Source organism: Malus domestica, chromosome 11 (assembly GCF_042453785.1).
Source record: "Malus domestica chromosome 11, GDT2T_hap1".
NCBI lineage: Eukaryota > Viridiplantae > Streptophyta > Magnoliopsida > Rosales > Rosaceae > Malus > Malus domestica.
Genome location: NC_091671.1, coordinates 17,300,849 through 17,321,663, shown reverse-complemented (window position 1 = coordinate 17,321,663; position 20,815 = coordinate 17,300,849). Strand labels below are relative to the sequence as shown.

The 20,815-nt window shown below is 34.6% G+C and overlaps 1 protein-coding gene and 1 pseudogene across 1 annotated transcript; both read right to left on the bottom strand.

Annotated features, from left to right (window-relative positions):
* Positions 1–279: 279 nt before the first annotated feature.
* LOC103453397 (putative germin-like protein 9-2) lies at positions 280–16,349 on the bottom strand (annotated as a pseudogene).
* Positions 16,350–18,024: 1,675 nt separating this feature from the next.
* Positions 18,025–18,832, bottom strand: LOC114819842 (germin-like protein 9-3). The gene has a single exon (XM_029089497.2). It carries the CDS (start codon positions 18,820–18,822, stop codon positions 18,190–18,192), a length of 633 nt encoding a protein of 210 aa, XP_028945330.1. The 5' UTR covers positions 18,823–18,832; the 3' UTR covers positions 18,025–18,189.
* Positions 18,833–20,815: the final 1,983 nt, after the last annotated feature.

Here is a 20,815-nt window from a genome sequence, read left to right as displayed (position 1 = left end):
ATTCCTCTTCAATTTTAATCTAAGAAAATACAAGAACATTCTCCATTCTCTGTTTTTAATCTTTCTCTAAAATTATGTGCTGCAAAGGTTTCACCTTTTACCTGTTAATCAACCTAAGTTATGTCTGATACCATTTGAACAAAATCATTTGTAGGAAACAAACATGCCCTTTGAATACATTAAGGGTAAATTATTCAAACAAAATTAGAAGAAAAAAAAAGGATAGAAAATTGCTTGAGCAGAACATTGAACTTCTGGTTAACAATTTTGTCCTCATGGCTAGGGTGCAAGTCCAGCCTTGAGCTTTTGAATGGTGGTGACATCGGTCTTGAAAGAGATAGCCAAGACATTGTCGTCAATGCCGGTGGCAAACACGGTGCTGGGTATTTATACAGTTCCTGCATTTGCACTTCCAAATGCAGAAACTGCCAAAGTTGGGACTTGTGGATCAGCATTGTACTGAAAGTGTGCTAGCCCTTTGGGAAATACAAATAGATCACCTACTTGAAGGGTCTGTGTAAAGAGTGTGTTTTTGGTGTCCACGAAACCAACTTCGAGGGTATCGTCAACAAGGAAAATGAGTTTAGCAGCGCAAGGATGAGTGTGTGGTGGGTTGGTACTTTTACATGGGAATTCGAGGATGGCGTATGAACACTCTAGCCATTAAGAGCAGGGAACTCAACCATGGTTGCCTTTAATAACTCGAAAGCTGTGGGAGGGCCGCCTCGAACAAGATCGAGAAATACAGTGTTTGTGAAGAAGTTGCCATCTACTGTTACGTTTGGAGGAGCAATAAAGTCGGTAAGAATGTGTTTTCGGTCTCTGGAGACTATAGAAAAATAGAAATGAATTGGTATTCAATGGTGTACACAGACAACACCTGGAAGTCATGACGTTATGGAGGAAGAATATTTCCGAATACTGTGAGGCTCTGTCCCAGGGTCTTGTGGGAGAATGTCAAAAGCACTTAAAACCCCACCAGCTGGCGAATCGTTTGCAATCTCACTGGAAGAAACCGAAATTTGGTTCTATCAAGATGAATACCGATGCGGCTTGGTGTAAGTCTTCTCTGCGCGCTGGAGTGGGATGGGTGGGCCATGACTTCGTGGGTTTGCTTCAAATTGCTGGAGGGTCGGGAACTGGCTTTTGTCACAGTGCGGCGGCTGCTGAGGCGTGTGCTATACGGAGCGCTCTGTTGGCCTGCATTGATAATGGCTTTGACAATGTGGTAATTGAATCTAATGCTTTGGTTATCATCCAGATGCTAAAAAAGGAATCTACACATGACTACAGTTTTGAATGCATCCTTGGTGACATCGAGCTTCTAGTACAAAGGTTAACGTCTATGACGTTTTCGTTTGTGCCTAGGGAGAGTAACCGTGCGGCTCACTCGGTGGCTAAGTTTTCCTTTCAGAAAGGTGGTGATTTTGTTTGGGATTGTATGAGTTTTTGTTTAATGTTCTAGCCCACGATGTAAGCATTCCTATTCGTCTCTAATTTATCCTATCTTCGGTTAAAAAAAAAAAGTCGGTAAGAATGTCCGGGTCTCCGGCCATTGCCATTTGAACAAAGGCGATTGAAGCAATTAGTAGTGAAAAGAATTTGAGAGCTGCCATAGTTGAATGATTTAATTGTAGAATTATTCAATATTGTGCTATTAATGTTTGGTTGTGGGATGAGATGGTTGGCCACAAGGGCAATATTTATAAGGTTTAAGGTTGAATGAACCTTAAAGAAACGAGGTGATTAGGGTTTTTATTGTTGCTGCAGGCCTTTCTGATGTCAAAATTGGAGATGAAGGTTACAATGTTTCTTCTTGCAATTGAAGTTCTACATATGTTTGTTTGTCATTTTATGTTAGGTTCCCAGCCGCATAGAGGAGAAAAGGATCAGAGTAAAGGAAAATGCAGAGAAAGCTAAAAAGGTTTAATTCATTTCATAGAAACTCCAAGGACTACAAAAGGGACATATATATCCACCAGCCACAACTGACAAAAGGTTTGGTGCTAAGTCACCATATATAACTAATGCAATTACAATTCAAAGGGAACAGTTTGGAGACAATGAGTTATGGTAAGGACCCATCATTTTACGGCAAGATCATGCCTAAAAACATTACAAATTTAGCTCATTTCGTCGCCAATAAATATTAAATTCCTAGTGTATGCTCGAATTTGACAACTAAACCCGATCAAGTTATTTTTTTTTAAGAGATTTTACCTTAACGTTTGAAAGCAAAATGCCAGAGAAACAAGTCAAACACCTAAGCCAAAAATTCTAAATTAAGCATTTTATACCCAAAGGGAAACAACTGTTTAAAAACTAAGAAGAACATAATGATAAAAAATAATTTATGCACAACTTTTTTTCTTTCATGTAGGCCTGGAAAACAGGTCGTGTTTGTCGTGCTTCGTGTCATTTTTTTGTAATACCTATTATTTTAACGGGTCGTGTCGTGTTACACATGTTATCTTAATGAGTCATTAACCCAACAGATAAAATGACCCGACCTGTTATGACCTATTAAGAAAAAAAAATATTCTTAAATTTGCACATACTACATTGCCACATAAATGTGACTGCCCGTCCCGAAAGATATTCCTTGATTATGTGAAATGTCTATAATACCCTTGGATGTTGAGTACATTGTGTGCGATGTTGTGGTTTGAGTTGGTTTTAGACTAATTTAATTAGTTCCTAAGTTTTTGGAACTTAAAATTTATGGTTATTGTTTGTTGTGATTGGCTGCAAACTAGACCACACAGACGCACCAACCCATTCCCTCACCCGTTGACCTTTCTCTCTCCTCCCTCTATCGGTTTTCATCCATTATCCGTACAATTGTACGGTCAACTTCAAACCAGCCTTTGCAGGTGTTGATCAAGGCTATGAGGGTGGTCTTTGTGTTCCTTGTAAATTTAGGAACACATCCATACCAATTGTCGTACGTGAAACCCTCGAAAACCCTAGAACCCAAGAAACCCGATTTGAAGTACTGTTTATGCACTCGTAATCATGAAGTTTTCAAGGATTTTTAAGTAATAGAGAGCCTTAAAATGTCTTCACGAAGCTCGGGGAGTAATTTTGAAGTTATTTGGACGTCAAGAAGCATAGGTATAGCAAGTTGCAGGTTTGGCCGGAATATCGAAGGTTTTTTAGGCGACTTTTTGTTGGTTTTAGGTCCCCAAAGTGGTATGAATATGTTCTTCTCATCTTAAGCTTCAATTTGGTTCAAATTTCATGAATTTTGGTTGAGAAATGAATAAGATATTGAAGTTCTAAGATTTTCCAGTTTTCGACGATCGCAGCGGCACCGACGCCGGACTCTGGCGAACCAAGGAAGAAGGAGGAGAATATGCCGTCAAAGTTGACGGAATATTCTAACGCCGTCAGGTATAATTAACGGCATATTCTAGTTTTAAACGGAATATTCCCTAACGGCGTTGACTATCCCGTCCCCTATGCTAGGCACGTGCCTGTGCGTGGGCCGCGTGTCTAGCCGTGCCTTGGCCGGCGCGTGGGGTATGAGAAGTTATTTCCTAGTTTTGTGTATGTGCTTTAAATAACGTTTATTCAGTTATTTCGCATATAGGTGAGACATATCCGGAGGACGAGCGCCATCAATCGAGACTCAAGGGCTACGACCCTTCGACATATTAGTGAGTGGGCTTTTGGTTTTTAGTATATACTTATATACTTGGTATTTTTCCAGAAAATGTGTTTAAATGAAATTACGTTTTGAAATGCCATGCAAAGTATTTGTTTATTTTATTATGCATTAGTAGTTGCATATACTTATGATTGGTGTTGCAGATGCACATGTAAGTACATGGTAAGTTCATAAATTAAAGATATGAGATTGCTTCAATTATGCGAGATATGATGTGATGTATTGAGAGCTCATAAACTTGCATCCCGGTGTTAGTGCTCCTGCCTAGAGTTAGGGCACAGTCCTTCACGTGGTGTTCACCTCCCACACCATATGCTCACCTTTGATCCAAGTTAGGTGCATAGGCTTGTCGTACTAACCACTATGGTGGTTCCGACTCGTAAGTGACCCACGATTATTCGCACAGTCTTCATGTTATCGTAGCACTAGAGCATATTTATTTTACACCTAGTCCTGTCCTACAGATCACTTTAGGTGGTTCCGACTCGTGTGCAGGATTTGATTTGATATGATTGAGATAGGTTATGAGCTATATACTCACCCGTGTAGGTCAAGTTAGGTAGATCCAGCTGTTATGATATCTAGCACTGGTATATTTAACTGGATTATTTATGGCATTTCATTAAGATACTTTGGCATGATATATTTCTATGGATTTTCATCCTGAGCATGAATTCTAATATAGCATATATTATATTTTTCTGGGAAAATTATATAGGTTTTACGGCGAGAGGTTAGAACTTTGGAGAAATGAAATGATTTGAAAAACTTTGTTTTTGCCAACTCACACTTTCTGTTTTGTGCCCCTCCAGGTTTTAGGTAGAAGTGCTTTAGTGGCTCACGAGGATTTCGACGGGGGTTCTGACAAAACATCATAGATGTAGGATCACCCTTGGGTGTTGTATAATTAGTACTTGTCCTGCTTGATTGCGTCTAGGATATTTATGCTTTGATTGTGTATTTCACATTTAATCTCGCACTAGCACTCTATCTTAGCTAGTATTGCTAGTAGTTTGGTTTTTATTGCTTCCGCACTGTGCACATGGTTACGTCAGTCCCACATGACGGCCAGCATGCCTCAATCTAGGTCGGGGTGTGTCATAAATATTACTTCAAAACCTAAAAACGCATTTGTCGTTAAGTACTACATCTACACTCCAAAATAAGAGCATAATAAAAAAACACCAATGAACTACTAGTCTACTACAAAATATCAAATGTGCAAGGATATGCAAAATGAAGGAGTTTTCCTTTTCAAGGTTGTGAAGTTAAAACCTTACCAATGAAACTCAAAGGTTGCATGTCATTCCTTTTACAAAATCCTTCAATTTTCCTCGATCATCATGGAGAATTTGTGTTGGAACTTTAGCTCGATCTGTTGCCTTTATGTTGATGATGTTTTCTGTAAGGTTTTCTACATCATACCTCTCTTCTGCATAAACTAAGTATAGAAAAACCAAATATTGTAAACCATTCAAATTATGAGAAGTTTACCAAAATAACTATAAAAATAAATAAATCAATAGTACTATATCATATTTAATTTAATATATATATACATACATATATATATATATATATGTATAATTATTATAGTATTTTTAGGGGTATAAAATTATTAAATTAATATTTTACATATCGTGTATCAGGTTATCCACATGTATACCTGGACCAACTTGTTATCTTAACAGGTGTTTATCGGGTTACCCATAACGACCCGATTCATATCGTGTCGTCCCGATAACCTGTTAATTTCGTGTCATTTCATGTCGGGTTAACGGGTCGTGACAGAAATTGTCAAGCCTACTTTCATGCACACTCCTAATTAGGGTTAGTTACACTAATATTTCTTAAGGTTTATCGAGTTTTCACAAAACCTCCTCACATTTGAGACATTAAACTAACACCCCTCAGGATTTAATTCACATTCACATAACTCCCTTAGTCAAAATTCTGCTAATAAATTGACAACTTTACCAACTTACAACTAATTAATTAAATAATAAATTCCTTGAGGTTTATCGAGATTTCACAAAACCCATTCATATTTGAGACATTACACTAACAGCCTTCAGGTTTTAATTCACTTTCACATAACCTCTTCTGTCAAAATTCTGCTATTAAATTCACAACTTTACCCTTTTATTAAATACTAAAATAGAAAAAGGAAATAATAAAAATAAATAAACACTAACTACTCCACTAACAAGTCAGCACAAATTCAATTCGGTTAATCAGATTTGAGTTGGTAGCCGATGGGCGATTACAGTTTGCTGAAACAAAATTTTATATAGGCAACTGGTGAAGATGATAGTTTGGCTAAACATCACTAGAGTCGTAGAATTAGCTTGGCTAAGGAGTCTTGAAAATTTGGTTAAACAATAAGATCTCCTTTTTCGACTAGTTATTTATCCCAAGTCTCTCCTGGTGAAGAGTATTTGACTTTTTTTGCCGAACAACCTCACTTCATTAGCTTTCTCGGTGAACTGAATTTTTCTACGATTAGATATTTTCATGTAACATTTAAAGTTCGACATATCAACGGCCGAACCACTTTTACTATAAAGTCACTCATCTCGTTTAAGTATCTTTGTCTCTACAATCTAATTCTAGTTCGATGGACCTATATTCTCACTAAAATAGTTGAGGTTGCTGAACCCAATATAGAAGACCCTAAACTTCGTAGCGAGTTGCACAACCTATAGAATCTAAGGCCAAGAGTGTTGCTTCCTCAACCAAGGTCACCTGATTCTGAATTCGGGAACACATTCCATCATACCACCACATTCATAAGTATTTGCCTGGCCGAGCTCAGTAGCGAATTGGGATGCCCATATCAGCAATCAACCACTGAAGGACATAGTTAACTCATTAAGTTACTCGACCTACGCGCCTCATAGGCTGTGTAGTTTTTAGGGTCAATAGATATATAGAAACCCTCAAGTACTAGCTAGCTATATATATATGACATGAGGAGCTTCACACTTCTGGTGGCATTGACCAATCAGAATCACATTTACTGAAAGCTGGGTTGGATGATAAGGAAGCTGCTATTCACTTGGCCATGCATATACATGGAAAAGAAGCATGAGTTATTCCGCACAAGGTTGTTATTGGCAAGGCTGTATGTGTTTTTTCAGACTACTCAAGTCGAAAAGATTAGGACCCCTTAACGGTATATATGCACCTCAAATAAGAACACGATCTCATCAGTCTCATGAGCTAAAAATGGATAATCGATCTGTCAGAATTAAGGTATCCCGAGGTTGCGTAGGTAAAATCCTAATTATACAGGAAATAAAAAGGAATTAGAATATACCGTTCTGTAAGTACAAATTCTTAATCTATTGCATACAACATCAGCTGGCCATTTCTTAGAGTTATACTTTGGTCGCTCAAGGTTGTAATCATATGTTTTTTCTTTGGGATGTAGGTTGCTCCTGTTCATCAGATTTGTGTGTACCGAAAACAAGATTCCATCAGGTGCTTGTCACCACTATTCTAAAAATCCTTGCCTAGGCGCTAGGCAGCTGATCACCGTCCCAATTAGTCTCTGAGAGTTTAAAAATTAAGAAAGGGTACTTAGACCCACTTAAGCATCCGCCCAGCTCTCCTAGACGCCCACCACTTAGACAGAAAATCGATAACTTTCATTTTGCATTTTATTTTTTCAATAAAATGTAATAGACTTATTGAATACTTGGATGAACACTCATTATTGTTTTCAATATGTTCTAACACTTTATAATCTATATGTCATTTTATTATGCAGTTTATGTATCTCAATACAATTATGTGTTTTTTAAGTATAAATAAGCATTTATTAATACAACATATAATAAATTTATTTGAATCCGCCTAGTCCCTGCCTAGTTCTCGCCTAGCCACCTAGGTGTTAGGCCCCAACCCGCCGCCTGACCAGCTTAACGTCTTTTAGAACCTTGCTTGTCACAAATGGTAATTTACACACTAATAACTTGAAAATTTTCGAGTTGTACATAACTTAAACAGGCCATGTTTGCGAGTCCTAGTGGAAGTCCTTGGTGAAAAATATATGTATTTTGTTGTTTGACGGAAATGGTTTTTGCGCACCTCTGTTTCCTTATATTACATGCTTTCTATCATGTATCCAATTCAAACCCTAAAAATAAGGGAACTTTAACGAAAAACACCTGGTACTGTTCACTTTAACGAAAAACCACATTTTTACACTCAAAAGTCAATCCTGGTACTATTCACTTTACCCTTTATTTTGTCCTTATCATTAAAACTCAAAGTTTTCAAGCCCTTTTCATTAGTTTTCCTTAAAAATAAAGGTTAATTACACTAACACTCCTTTATCGAGTATCATAGAAGTCTACAAAAAAACAATGGAAATAAAGGAAGATTATCAATTATAATTTAAATCTTATTTACTGTAACGAAACTTACTGTAAAAGAATTATAAATGAATACTTACATAAATTTCATCGCAACCTCGTTTTCATAATTGGCGTGCATCCCCCCCAAACCACCACCTTGGAGAAAGGCTCCCCAGCCGCCCGCCATTCCTTGACTTGGTAAGATAGGGGTTGAGAACCGGAGCGGTGAAGATACAGTTTTTTGTCCCGATTACCTTTAATTGCCGCAGATTTTTCTGTCCATTACAAAATATTAATTTAACTTAACTGAAAAAATATATATAATAATTAAAATTAAAATATAAATAAACTTTGACTACCTAAGACTTTTCACTTTGAAAATGAATACAAAGCTACTCCCACTCGACCACCTTCTCCACAAACTCCTGGGGTAGTTCTGCAAGAGGGACTTGGATTGTCTGCCCTCTAATTGTGGTGCCCTCTCCGTGCCCTTCTATTTTTGTGGTCACGGTTAAACCACGTCAACATTTTATATTACTATTTCTTTTTGTTTTATTATTTTTATAAAAAAATAATATAAAATATTGACGTGGCTTAACCGTGACCACACAAAACAGGAGGGCACGGGTAGGGCACCGAAATGGGAGGGCAGACAATCCAAGTCCCTGCAAGAGCTGCCTCAGGTGTCAGAAAAGTGTCGTAGTACTTGTGCAGCTCAAACTTCCATGCCTTATACAATACTGGCCATTCCACACAAATAGCTCATCTACCATAACAATTTTATCACAGGCTTTATGTGTTTGTTAAAAAAAAAAGTACAATTTTACCACGAGCATGACAAGCACACGGTAAATAACAAATTTTTACTACAATCAAATTTTAGCCCGTTGTAAAATAGCAGTGAACGACTACGCACAAAGTTGCGCATTGTAAATTTACTAAGCCACCATGGATAATGCTCGTGGTCAATATTATTTGTATCCACAACCCCTTTTTGTTATCTACCACGGGCATAATGTCTGATAAAACAATACACGCTTAATTGAAAAATTTTGGAGGAGGCAGGTACACCAAATTTTGCAAAATTTCAAAATGTGTAATTATCTATACTATTTAAGAAAATAAAAACGGAAACAATAACCGCGTAGAACCAGGCAAACACCACACCTATCCATCGTGCAAAACTAGACCAGTAAAAGAAATCGTAGTAGTTTTTTTAACGTATGTCTATGAAGTGCAATTAAATTCTGAAACCCACTATCCACTTCTCCTATGATGGTTTCCTCGGCAAAGGAAAAACTATGCTTATTTGGTTTATTCGATCATCTCATGTACTTATTATTATTAATTTTTTTTTTCAGTTTTAGTTTATTTGGTTTTGTTTCTATTTCTCGATTAGATTCCTCCATTTGGTATTGTGCATTCAAATTGAGATTTTGATGGATTTTAACTCTTTTAATGAATTTAGAGGTATTCAATTAGGATTTTAAGTGATTATCTGAAATTCAAATTGTATTCAATCTGAATTTTAAGATAGATAATTAAAATTCTTAGAGATTTAGGTGTATTCAATTAGAATTTTAAATCAGTTTATAACATTCTGAGTGTATTCAATTAGAAATTAATTTTAAAGAATTTTAAAAAGTTGAGGAATTCAAGGGAATTTTAGAGATTTTGTAGTGTATTTTAGGCATATACAAATCTCACATCTCCCCGTGAGATTTCGAGCGAATTGAATCAAAATTTTACATGAATTTCTACAAATCAATTAAACTCCATAAAATTTCATGGATTTATAAAGGAAGTTTTAAAGAAAAGGGTTTGAAGTAAGTTTAACTTAACCAAAAATCACCATAAACTATTATTTAACTAAAAGGGTTTCATATTTAATTATAAGGACAAAGCTAACTTATATCAGACCCTACAAACATTAAGAGTCATGGGCTGAATAAAAAGCCCAACACGCAATAATTTTTTTTTCCAGCCATACCATTGACAGAAACTTCATTATATCAGCCCAATTCCGTTAGTAACAAATTTTTCTTTATTTACAACTATGCCATTAACACGTTAAAGCCTAAATATCATATAAAAATGAAACTTTGAAAAGTTTCCATCAATTCTCCCAATCAGGCCGTCCCTGATTGTAGCACTAATTGATTTGACTTTTAAATAAATTCAAAAATAAGCTATCATCATTAATGTTACCTATTACTCATGTATCCAATAGGAATGCATCTTAATAATCTAGCAACGTGAATAAAATCAAAATTAATCAACAAAAAAAATAAAAAATAAAATTTGCGCATGAAATTAAAATTACATAGTAGCAATATCCAATTAAATTATTTTTATATCAGCAAATCAATTGTTTTGAATTGTAGCTTTATATGTCGCCATGTTATGTTTTTTACAAATCACCTTGTTATTTTTTTATACAAATCAATTTGGAAATCGTATTATTTTCTTTCTCATTCTGCAATGTTGCACGACGATTTGATTGTTTATTTTGAAGTTGTCCTTTAAAGTCATCTCTACAAAAAGTTAAATGCATTCAAAAGTTTTTGCTCATGTAACGATTATTCAATAATTCTTTTAAACACCAAAATTATAAAAATATTATTCTAAAATGGTTGCCACTTCATACTACGGAATTGTAATTATTTAAATTTTCATCTCATTCTATCAAATTCATCAAAGTACTAAAGATAAATAAATTTACTTACATTCACCCAGTCAGCCACCTGACTAGCGCCTAGCGTCTTTTAGAACTATAAGATATAGTGTGTGTTTTCTTCAGCGTTATAAATAGTGTATAATTTTGCGACAGTTGAAGCCATAATGTATGTTATTTTGTTCAAATCCAGAATTAGTGTGAGTTATTTTGTTCTAGTTCTAGAAATAGTGTTTATTTTGTTATTTTTCATAAATAGTGTGAGCTATTTTGGATCACTTTCAAAAATAGTGTAGGTTATTATTCTGTAGTTCCAAAAATAGTGTAGTTGTAGTTCTAGAAATAGTGTGAGTTATTTTGGTTCACTTTCAGAAATGGTGTGGGTTACAATGTTATAGTTCAAGAAATAATGTGGGTTATTTTGGTTCATTTTCAGAAATAGTATGGGTTATTTGTTGTAGTTGAAGAAATAGTGGTTCACTTTCAAGAATAGTGTGGGTTATTTTGGTTCACTTTTAGAAATAGTGTGAGTTATTATATTGTAGATCCAGAAACAGTGTGAGTTATAATACTGTAGTTTCATAAATAATATGGGTTATTTTGATTTACTTTCAGAAATAGTGTGAGTTATTATATTGTAGTTTCAAAAATAATGTGGGTTATTTTTGTTACTTTAAAAAATATTGGGTTATTATACTATAGTTCTAGAAATGACGTGTGTTATTTTGGTTCACTTTCAGAAATAATATGAGTTATTTTGTTGTAGTTTAAGAAATAGTGGATCACTTTCAGAAATAATGTGATACGCTATTGCTATGTATGTGCTTGGTATTTGGATCAGATGATTGGGGCTCTATAAAGGGGCACTATTTATAGGGTTTACGATTTGAATGCGCAACTGCTGCAGGCCAAGCTGATGGTAACAGGAGATGAAGTTTACAATGTAATCGTTGTCGTAGCTGCGGTTCCACAGTTGTTAATTTGTATTTTTTTTTTCTTTTTTTTTTGGAATAAAACCAAGAACGTTACAACTCTTACTTAATTTCTCCAACACTTATATTAAAATGGAAATAAATATATAATAGATATATATATATATATATATATGTGTGTGTGTGTGTGTGTGTTATATATATATATATATATATATATATATATAATGGAACGAATTCATGGAAACCCACAGATTTGAAGTATTTTTCTTCAATTATGTTGAAAAGTACTATGAGTCTGAAAAAAAATTAGAAGTAATAACCAAAGAAAATTGGCTTAAAGAAGACAAGACTATTGACTCCTCTAGTCATCCTCCACAAGAAACAATCTTAACCACAAAGGGTAATATCCAAATTCCAGCAACTCCTTTCAAGGTTCCCAAGGAAGACCTAGGAGTTAAACCAATCATTGAACAAAACAATTTCACTAATCAAAGTCTTCATACAATTGGAAAACAATTAGATAAAATTGAAACTAAAATTGACAAACTCTCTCAACCAAAACCTTTAATCAGGGAAAAACCCCTAGTTAATTTCCCAGAATCCTCCTCAAAGGCAGTAGCCTTGAAAACAACCTCAATCTCAACAAGTCAAAAAATTGATCAGTTGTTACTTGAATTAAAAAAGGAAAAAACAGTTCATGTTTTAAAATATCCCAATGAAACTCCATCAGAAATATCTTCATCATCCCCTGAGTCAGACAGTTATTCATATTCCATCCGAAAAGTTGAGCAAGCTTTTCAAAATCTATAACTCAAAAGAGTAATAAATAAACGAGTCAATCCCACATTGGACAAACATCTCACGGAACAATCTAGAAACGAAATAATAAATGCTGTTAAAAGAGATGAAGAGGGAATACCCATTTTTGATGAACACATTGGACAAGGTGTCCTTGACGCAATCAACACACTACTTTTTACAATCATAGAACACTTCATAGAAACACCTAGTAATGTCACCTTTAGGATCCATGATCAACTCAGCAATCTGAGATGTCCAACTCTAAGCGACTTTAGATGGTACAAAGATGTGTTCGTGTTTAGAGTCATGCTCAGAGAAGACAGTAATCAACCATTTTAGAAAGAAAAATTTATAAATGGATTACCAAATCTTTTTGCACATAAAATCAGAAATGTTTTAGTAAATGAAGATGGTATTATACCATATCATACCCTTACTTATGGAAATATAATTAATATTATCCAGAAGGAAGGCTTGAAAATGTGTATAGATATGAAATTTTCAAAACAAGTTAATAAAGACAAATCCATAGCTAAATATGAATTAGGAACGTTCTGTGAACAATATGGATTACCTCTTATTGCTCCTTCTAATAAGAAGAAAAGGTCAGATACCTACAACAGGTATCCAACCAAATACTCCAAAAAACATCCCAAATATAACAAATACAAAAACAAGAATTTTGAAAGAAATGAATTTTATGAAAAACCCAAACATTCCAAATGGAAGAAGAAATTTAATAAGAAATTTCAAACCAAAGGCCAAAGCCAGAAAGGTAAATGCTACAAATGTGGCAAATTTGGTCATTACGCCAACAAATGTTGAGTTAAGAAACCATGCCGGGAAGTTTAACCTGAAACTTTTATCAAATGTGATGAACTAAGAGTGACTAAAGTCAGATGTTTGATGAAGAAATATGTTGGTCCATGCTTGAACTAAGAGTGTCTTAACTCGACATTTGTTGGCGTAATGACCAAATTTGCCACATTTGTAGCATTTACCTTTTTGGCTTTGGTCTTTGGTTTGAAATTTCTTAGTAAATTTCTTCTTCCATTTGGAATGTTTGGGTTTTTTATAAAATTTATTTCTTTCAAAATTCTTGTTTTTGTATTTGTTATATTTGGGATGTCTTTTGGAGTATTTGGTTGGATACCTGTTGTAGGTATCTGACCTTTTCTTCTTATTAGAATGAGATATAGGAGGTAATCTATATTGTTCACAGAACGTTCATAATTCATATTTAGCAATGGATTTGTCTTTATTAACTTGTTTTGAAATTTTCACATCTATACACATTTTCAAGTCTTCCTTTTGGATAATATTAATTATATTTCCATAAGTAAGGGTATGATATGGTATAATACCATCTTCATTTACTAAAACATTTCTGATTTTATGTGCAAAAAGATTTGGTAATGCATTTATAAATTTTTCTTTAAAAAATGGTTGATTACTGCCTTCTTTGAGCATGACTCTAGACATGAACACATCTTTATACCATCTAAAGTTGCTTAGAGTTGGACATCTCAGATTGCTGAGTTAATCATGGATCCTAGAGATGACATTACTAGGTGTTCCTATGAAGTGTTCTATGATCGTAAAAAGTAGTGTGTTGATTGCGTCAAGGACACCTTGTCCAATGTGTTCATAAAAAATGGGCATTCCCTCTTCATCTCTTTTAACAGCGTTTATTATTTCGTTTCTGGATTGTTCCGTGAGATGTTTCTCCCACCAGGAATGGAGCATTCCTGTAAATCTAGTGACCAAAATGTCGACAACTTGTGGTTGGCTGAGATTATGATTGGTAATATAACTATTAGCAACCATAGAGATATGTTGAAGTTTGTTAAGAAGTTCTTGTTTTGATAAACCATCTAGATTCCATTCATAGAGTTTATCATAAGAGATAGAAAATTAATTTTGGATATTTCTTTCTTCAAATTAAAGATCAGGAGGACTAGGTCTGGGATACCAATTCTTGGTAAGAGATGTGAGATTGACTCGTTTATTTATTACTCTTTTGAGTTCTAGATTGTGAAAAGCTTGCTCAACTTTTCGGATGAAATCTAAATCACTTTCTGACTCAAGGCATGATGAAGATATTTCTGATGGAGTTTCATTGGGATGTTTTAAAACATGAACTGTTTTTTCCTTTTTTAATGAAATAACAACTGATTAATTTTTTGACTTGTTGAGATTGAGGTTGTTTTCAAGGCTAGTGCCTTTGAGGACTCTGGGATATTAACCAGGGTTTTTTCCCTGATTAAAGGTTTTGGTTGAGAGAGTTTGTCAATTTTAGTTTCAATTTTATCTAATTGTTTTCCAATTGTATGGAGACTTTGATTAGTGAAATTATTTTATTCAATGACTGATTTAACTCCTAAATCTTCCTTGGGGAATTTGAAAGAAGTTGCTGGAATTTGGTTGTTACCCTTTGTGATTAAAATTGTTTCTTGTGGAGGATGACTGGAGGAGACAATAGTCTTGTCTTCTTTAAGCCAATTTTCTTTGGTTATTACCTCTAATTTCTTTTCAGACTCATAGTACTTCGCAACATAATCAAAGAAAAATACTTTAAATATGTGTGTTTGCATGAATTCATTCCATTTTTTTTTATAAATTTCCAATTTTTCTTCTTGAGTATATTTGTTTCAGAAAATATTTCTTCGTGGAATGTTTTCTTCGGCTTCAATATCAGCATTGAGCCTTTTGCGGTTCTTTTTAAATGGTTTGTTTAAAACTAAAAGTTGATGGTTAATTTGACTTGCGTCAAAATTAGTTTCTGTAGGAGAAGTTTGTTCTCCTTGATCTTGGGTTTGAGGTTGATAAACCAGATGTGTAACCTGAGAGGTTGTTTCTACTGATTTTAATTTGATATTAATCAAATCATTGATTAATTCTTGTTGAGTAACGGATGAACTAGTGTCTACTGCTTTCAATTTCTTATTGGCTAATGAATTAATTAACTCTTGATCTTGACCCATCCTATCGGTTGGTATGGATCCAGAAAAAGAATTCCGGCTAGGAGCAAATGACTTTTGTGAGTGGACTGACTCACAAGATCTTCTGGCTGGACGATCAAAATTAATTTTGACAGTCTCGTCAAAGTATTGTTCTATGTTGTCTAGATTAACTAGATTGTTTTGGATAGCTATTGGCTTGCTTTCATTAATTAAACACCAATATGAAGGTAGACTGATATCTGACCACCTAATGGTTCTGGGTACTGTAATGTTTGAATTTTCGTGATTGGTTTGAATTAAAAGTGTATGATCTTTAGGACTTTTAGTTAAAGCTTGGAAATTCATATTTGTGCTAGTGACTTTGTAATAGACTCTGTAAATTAATGTCAAGGGCTGTGTTCCTTCTAGGACTTGATATCCTGAAGTTTTGATGTTTAATGTGAGTGCTTTCATCATGTGGGGGTCTGAAAGACATATGGTAAGATCTGGAAAGCAATCAAAATGGATAGGTCCATTGTATAAGCTTGACTCAATCATTCCAAGGATACTGTCACTAAAATTAGTGAATCTAGCATCTCGGAGACATAATAAAATAAAGGTATTAAGGCCTATACGCGTTAAGGGTTTTACGGCTATCTAAACTAAGCCAATGTGAATGTAATTATGACCATCTTTCCTATGAGATTTAATTTGTTCAGATGAAAACAATTGACAAGTCTCATGTTCTTTACTAAGAGCATAAGCCTTTTCAACTGTCTTGACATGGTGTTCACTTCTAAATGAGGCCACTGACCATTTCTTTTTGTAAATATTTTTACTTGAAACCTTGGGGATATTCCAATCTGCAAAGTCAATACTATCATCAGTTTGAAAATCAAGTTTCTGTTCTTCATTAACAATATCAGGAATAGCGCCTAAACTGGACCTAGAGCTAATGCTGGCCATTGAATTAGATCTAAATAATCTACTCATAAAGTTCACAAATCAAACAATCAAAATACAGAAAACTTATACTGATTCACCTTCCTTGTGCGTTAGCTAAACTCCTTCCCCGCTCATGCCTCTCCTGGGTCTTATTGTTTAGAACACGCCTTACTGATTGGTTGGGGAATTTAAATAAACGACTATGAGGACCGACAGATAAGATAGGCTATAAAATGGAAGTTTAAATATGAACCTGACTTGCAAATTATAAAGATGCTAATGCAATTACCACTCACTGGGCTCTGATACCAAATGGGGGTGGAAGACGGAAGACGGAAGCTTACAACCAAATATCTAATTATGGAATGTTTGATGAGGGCAGTAAGATTCTTAGATGTCCCTTTTTGTTGTTTATTTTGTTGGTTAGACCCCTTTTGGTTCAAGGTATGGGCTGGATTCACAACACCCATTGCTCTCTATTAATCAATGTTAGTTGTTGGAGCAATATCAGAAAATATGAAAAAATAACAATGTAATTCTAATGATAATAAACAAATTCACAACATCAATTATATATAAGATTAATATAAACAACTAGAGAGAAAGTTAGAAAAACTGACAAACTTAGAGATTGAGACTTGCATAAATATAATGTCCTAAAGATAGAATTTCGTCCCTACTCTTGTGCTTGTAGTTCGGTAGGCGTCAATCTCCCAAGATTCAACAATCTATAATCCGAAGTCAAGCACTTCAATCTTCGGACTTTGGAAAACTTCATACATTTCGTACATTTCATACATTTCACACCACATCTACTTTTTCAGTTACAGTTTATCTTAATATATATACCCCACATATTTTCCGCTACTACCCTCACACTCCATACTATATACACCTCACACTCCACTTACACCACACATCAAACAATTCTTCTTTTTTACTCAATTTCCCCATAATTGTTCTAACCACAACTCTTAAGTTTTATGAATCAGACATGTGCCCCCTTTTTTTTTTTTAGGAAACTTGATTTTAATCCTTGGCAAAGATGACTTTTAGACTAAAATCATGAGTTAGATCAAAATCTAATTTTAGTCCCTTAATACATTAGTCACCTCATTTATTAATTATATTTTACTGTTTTTTATTTCTCTGTTTCTAATTTTTCATTATAATTATAATTTTCATGTAATTCATCATAATATATTTTGTTGTAAACATAGATAAACTAAGTTTTGTTGTACAATATTCGATATATTTTGTCTTCTTCATTTAGGTAAATTAAATCATTCAGTATATTTTAATATATTTATTTTGGTATACACATTTACGTACATTAATTCAATATTACACATTTTGGTACTAACATTTGGTACATTAATTCAATATAAACATTTCGGTACAAACATTTAGGCACATTCATTGAGTCTTTCAAGTTTGAAGAATGTTAAATAAAACTAATAAATAAATAAAAAATTGGTCAAAAAATAAATTAAAATGTGTAATGGAGACATTGAATAAAATACACATTAATTAATTTGAATTAAGGACACATCAAGGGACTATATCCAATATATAATCTGACACTAGGTTTTTATTAATTTTTATCTTTTTCAAGAATTAAGGTTAAAAAGGCCTTTTTTTTAACCCTTATACTGAATTGTAAAATCAAAATATTATTTAATACAAAACCAAAATATTAATCCACCACAAATCAAGGACATGTTCTCATATAGTTTAGAATAAATTAATTGTGGCAAACAATGTAATACAGGTTGATGGCACACGCTTTGAACACATTATTGGTAATTATTCAACAAACAATGTAATACTGGTCATCAATTCTCTGATTTTGTGACTATCTTTACGGCTTGGGAGCAAGACCAGCCTTGAGCTTTTGAATGGTGCCAACATCAGTCTTGAACGAGATAGCTAACACATTGTCATCGATGCCGGTGGTGAACAAGGTGGAGGGGATTGATACAGTTCCTGCATTTGCACTTCCAAATGCAGAAATTGCTATGGCTGAGTTTTCTGCATCAGCATTGTATTGGAAGTGCGCAAGTCCCTTGGGAAACACAAATAGATCACCTGTCTGAAGCGTCTGCGTAAAGAGGTTGTTTTTGGTGTCAACAAAACCAACTTCAAGGGTACCACCAACGAGGAAAAGTAGCTCAGCCGAGCGAGGATGAGTGTGTGGTGGGTTGGTAGTTCCATTTGGGAACTGAAGGATGGCATATGAAACACTCTGCCCATTAAGAGCAGGGAATTCAGCCAAGGATGCCTTCATAGCCTTGAAGGCTGTGGGAGGGTCTCCTTCAACAAGGGCACGAAAGCCGGTGTATGTAAAGAAGTTTCCATCTACAGTTCCATTTGCATTTGGAGGCACTATGAAGTCAGTAAGAATGTCCGGGTCTCCCGCTATTGCTATTTGGACAATGGCAAATGAGAAAATTATTAGTGATGAGAATTTGAGGCTGGAAGTTCTGGAGGCCATTGTTGAAACCTGATTAACTAAATTTGAGTTGGATGAGTTATTTGTGCTTCTAGGGACTATATATAAAGTGGTGGTTGTGTCAACTCTAAAGAGAAGGCAACAACAGCATTCGAATTTATTAATTTGTAGCTGCAGGCCTTGCTGTAGTTGCAGTTTAGAATATTAATTTATTTCATGTTAACTTAGTCGAACATTACGATGTTTCGTTGTAGTTACAGTAGGAAACAATGAAAGTTAGGGCTCTAGCTTATCTTGAGCAGCATTGAATATATAGATGGAGTAGAACAGAAGTATATGCTTATGAGCATTTGGCTTTGTTCACAAAATGTTCCTTGTTGAGTAATAATATTACAACACAATAGGGTATATGTTCATTCAGTTCTGATTCTTGACCCCCACAAGACGTTAATTCCAGCTTAACCTTTGCTTTATAGAAAAAGTATAGCGAGAACAGCTTTGTACAGAAAGACTTGCCAAACTGGAGATGAAGATTACAATGTAATCGTTGTCGTAGCTGCGGTTCCACAGTTGTTAATTTGTATTTTTTTTTTCTTGGAATAGAAACAAGAATATAATAACTCTTGCTTAACTTCTCCAATACTAATATTAAATAGAAATAAATATTAATAGAAGTATATGTATGTTTCGACGTCCCTTTTTGTTTTTTATTTTGTTGGTTAGACCCTTTTGGTTCAAGGTATGGGCTGAATTAACAACATCCATTGCTACCTTTTAATCAATGTTAATTACCTGCGGTCTGCAGCTTATAACATCAAAGTGGTTGTATGGCCAGACTCCATTCCTCCATTGCCCAGTTTTATATTATCTTGTTGCAAAATTTTGTAACAACCAACAATCTAGCATTTTAGTTCAACCAATTGCGTCCCAGGTCGGTGTAAATCAGTATTTTGGTTCGGAAAAAAGAAAACAGAAAACAAAAACTAGTATTTTGGGTACCAATTAACTCAAACAGCATCAGTACTTCTTGCTGCTAAGACCTAGTTTAGGAGTGAGGTGCTTAAAAAAAAGCACCTATGAAAAAAAGCTGTTAGGGTTTTAGGTGTTTGGTAAACTGAAAAAAAGGGCTTATTTTGGAAGCTGCTGTGAGAATAAGCTGAAATCAAAGGAAAAAGCTGAAGCTGCTATTTGCAGCTTTGGAAAACTGGCTTTTTTTCAAAGCACACGGGGCTACAGTGCTCATTTAATGAAAAGACCCACTATCAGACTGCTTTTTTTTCCAAAAGCACTTTTACAAAAAAGTTTACCAAACGCTCTGCTGATTTATTTCACAGCCGCTTATTCTCACAGCACAGCCGCTTATTCTCACAGCAGCTTTTTTTTCAAAGCACAGCAATACCAAACCAGCCCTAAGTAACATAATTCTTAGACTGTTAATAGTGTTTGTCAGCCTCTAGCCGCAAATAACACTATAAGAATTAAAAAAAAAAAATTGAATTCGTTCAATAATACAAAATTTTACGGCACATTTTGTAATTTCCTTTAGTCTTTAGTTTTTAGTTTTTTTATTTGTGTATTTTAAAAGATCAGGGGGAGGGGAGGCTACCCCATCCAAGGTTCAGGGCATACCACAGGCCAATCTGAGAACTTACGAAGAGGCACTACTAAATTAAACAGTTTGCGCGACGAGGGAGCTTTTGTCGCGTAAATCATTGTTAGGTCACAAAAAAACTATGGTGACTAGAAAATCGTCGCGCAAAGGTCGTGAAAAAAGAAATTGCGCCACACTTTACTACTCGTCGCGCTAAAGTTATATGGACAAAGGTTTTCGTGGTACAATATAAAACGGTACAAGTGCGCTTTGTGACTAGTTTGTCTCGAAAAGTTTGCACGACGAAAAATGTAAGAGGCGCGTGGTAATGTGCAACGTAGTAGTAAGATGTGCTTAATTTTGAGCGACCACTGGTCGGCGTCGTGCAAATGTAATGTTTAATAAAAAAATAAATAGAATAAAAGGAAAATTAAAAAAAAAAAA

Bases quoted from the DNA above. Each gene is read 5' to 3' on its own strand.
- LOC114819842 (XM_029089497.2), bottom strand. From the start codon at position 18,822: ATGGCCTCCAGAACTTCCAGCCTCAAATTCTCATCACTAATAATTTTC.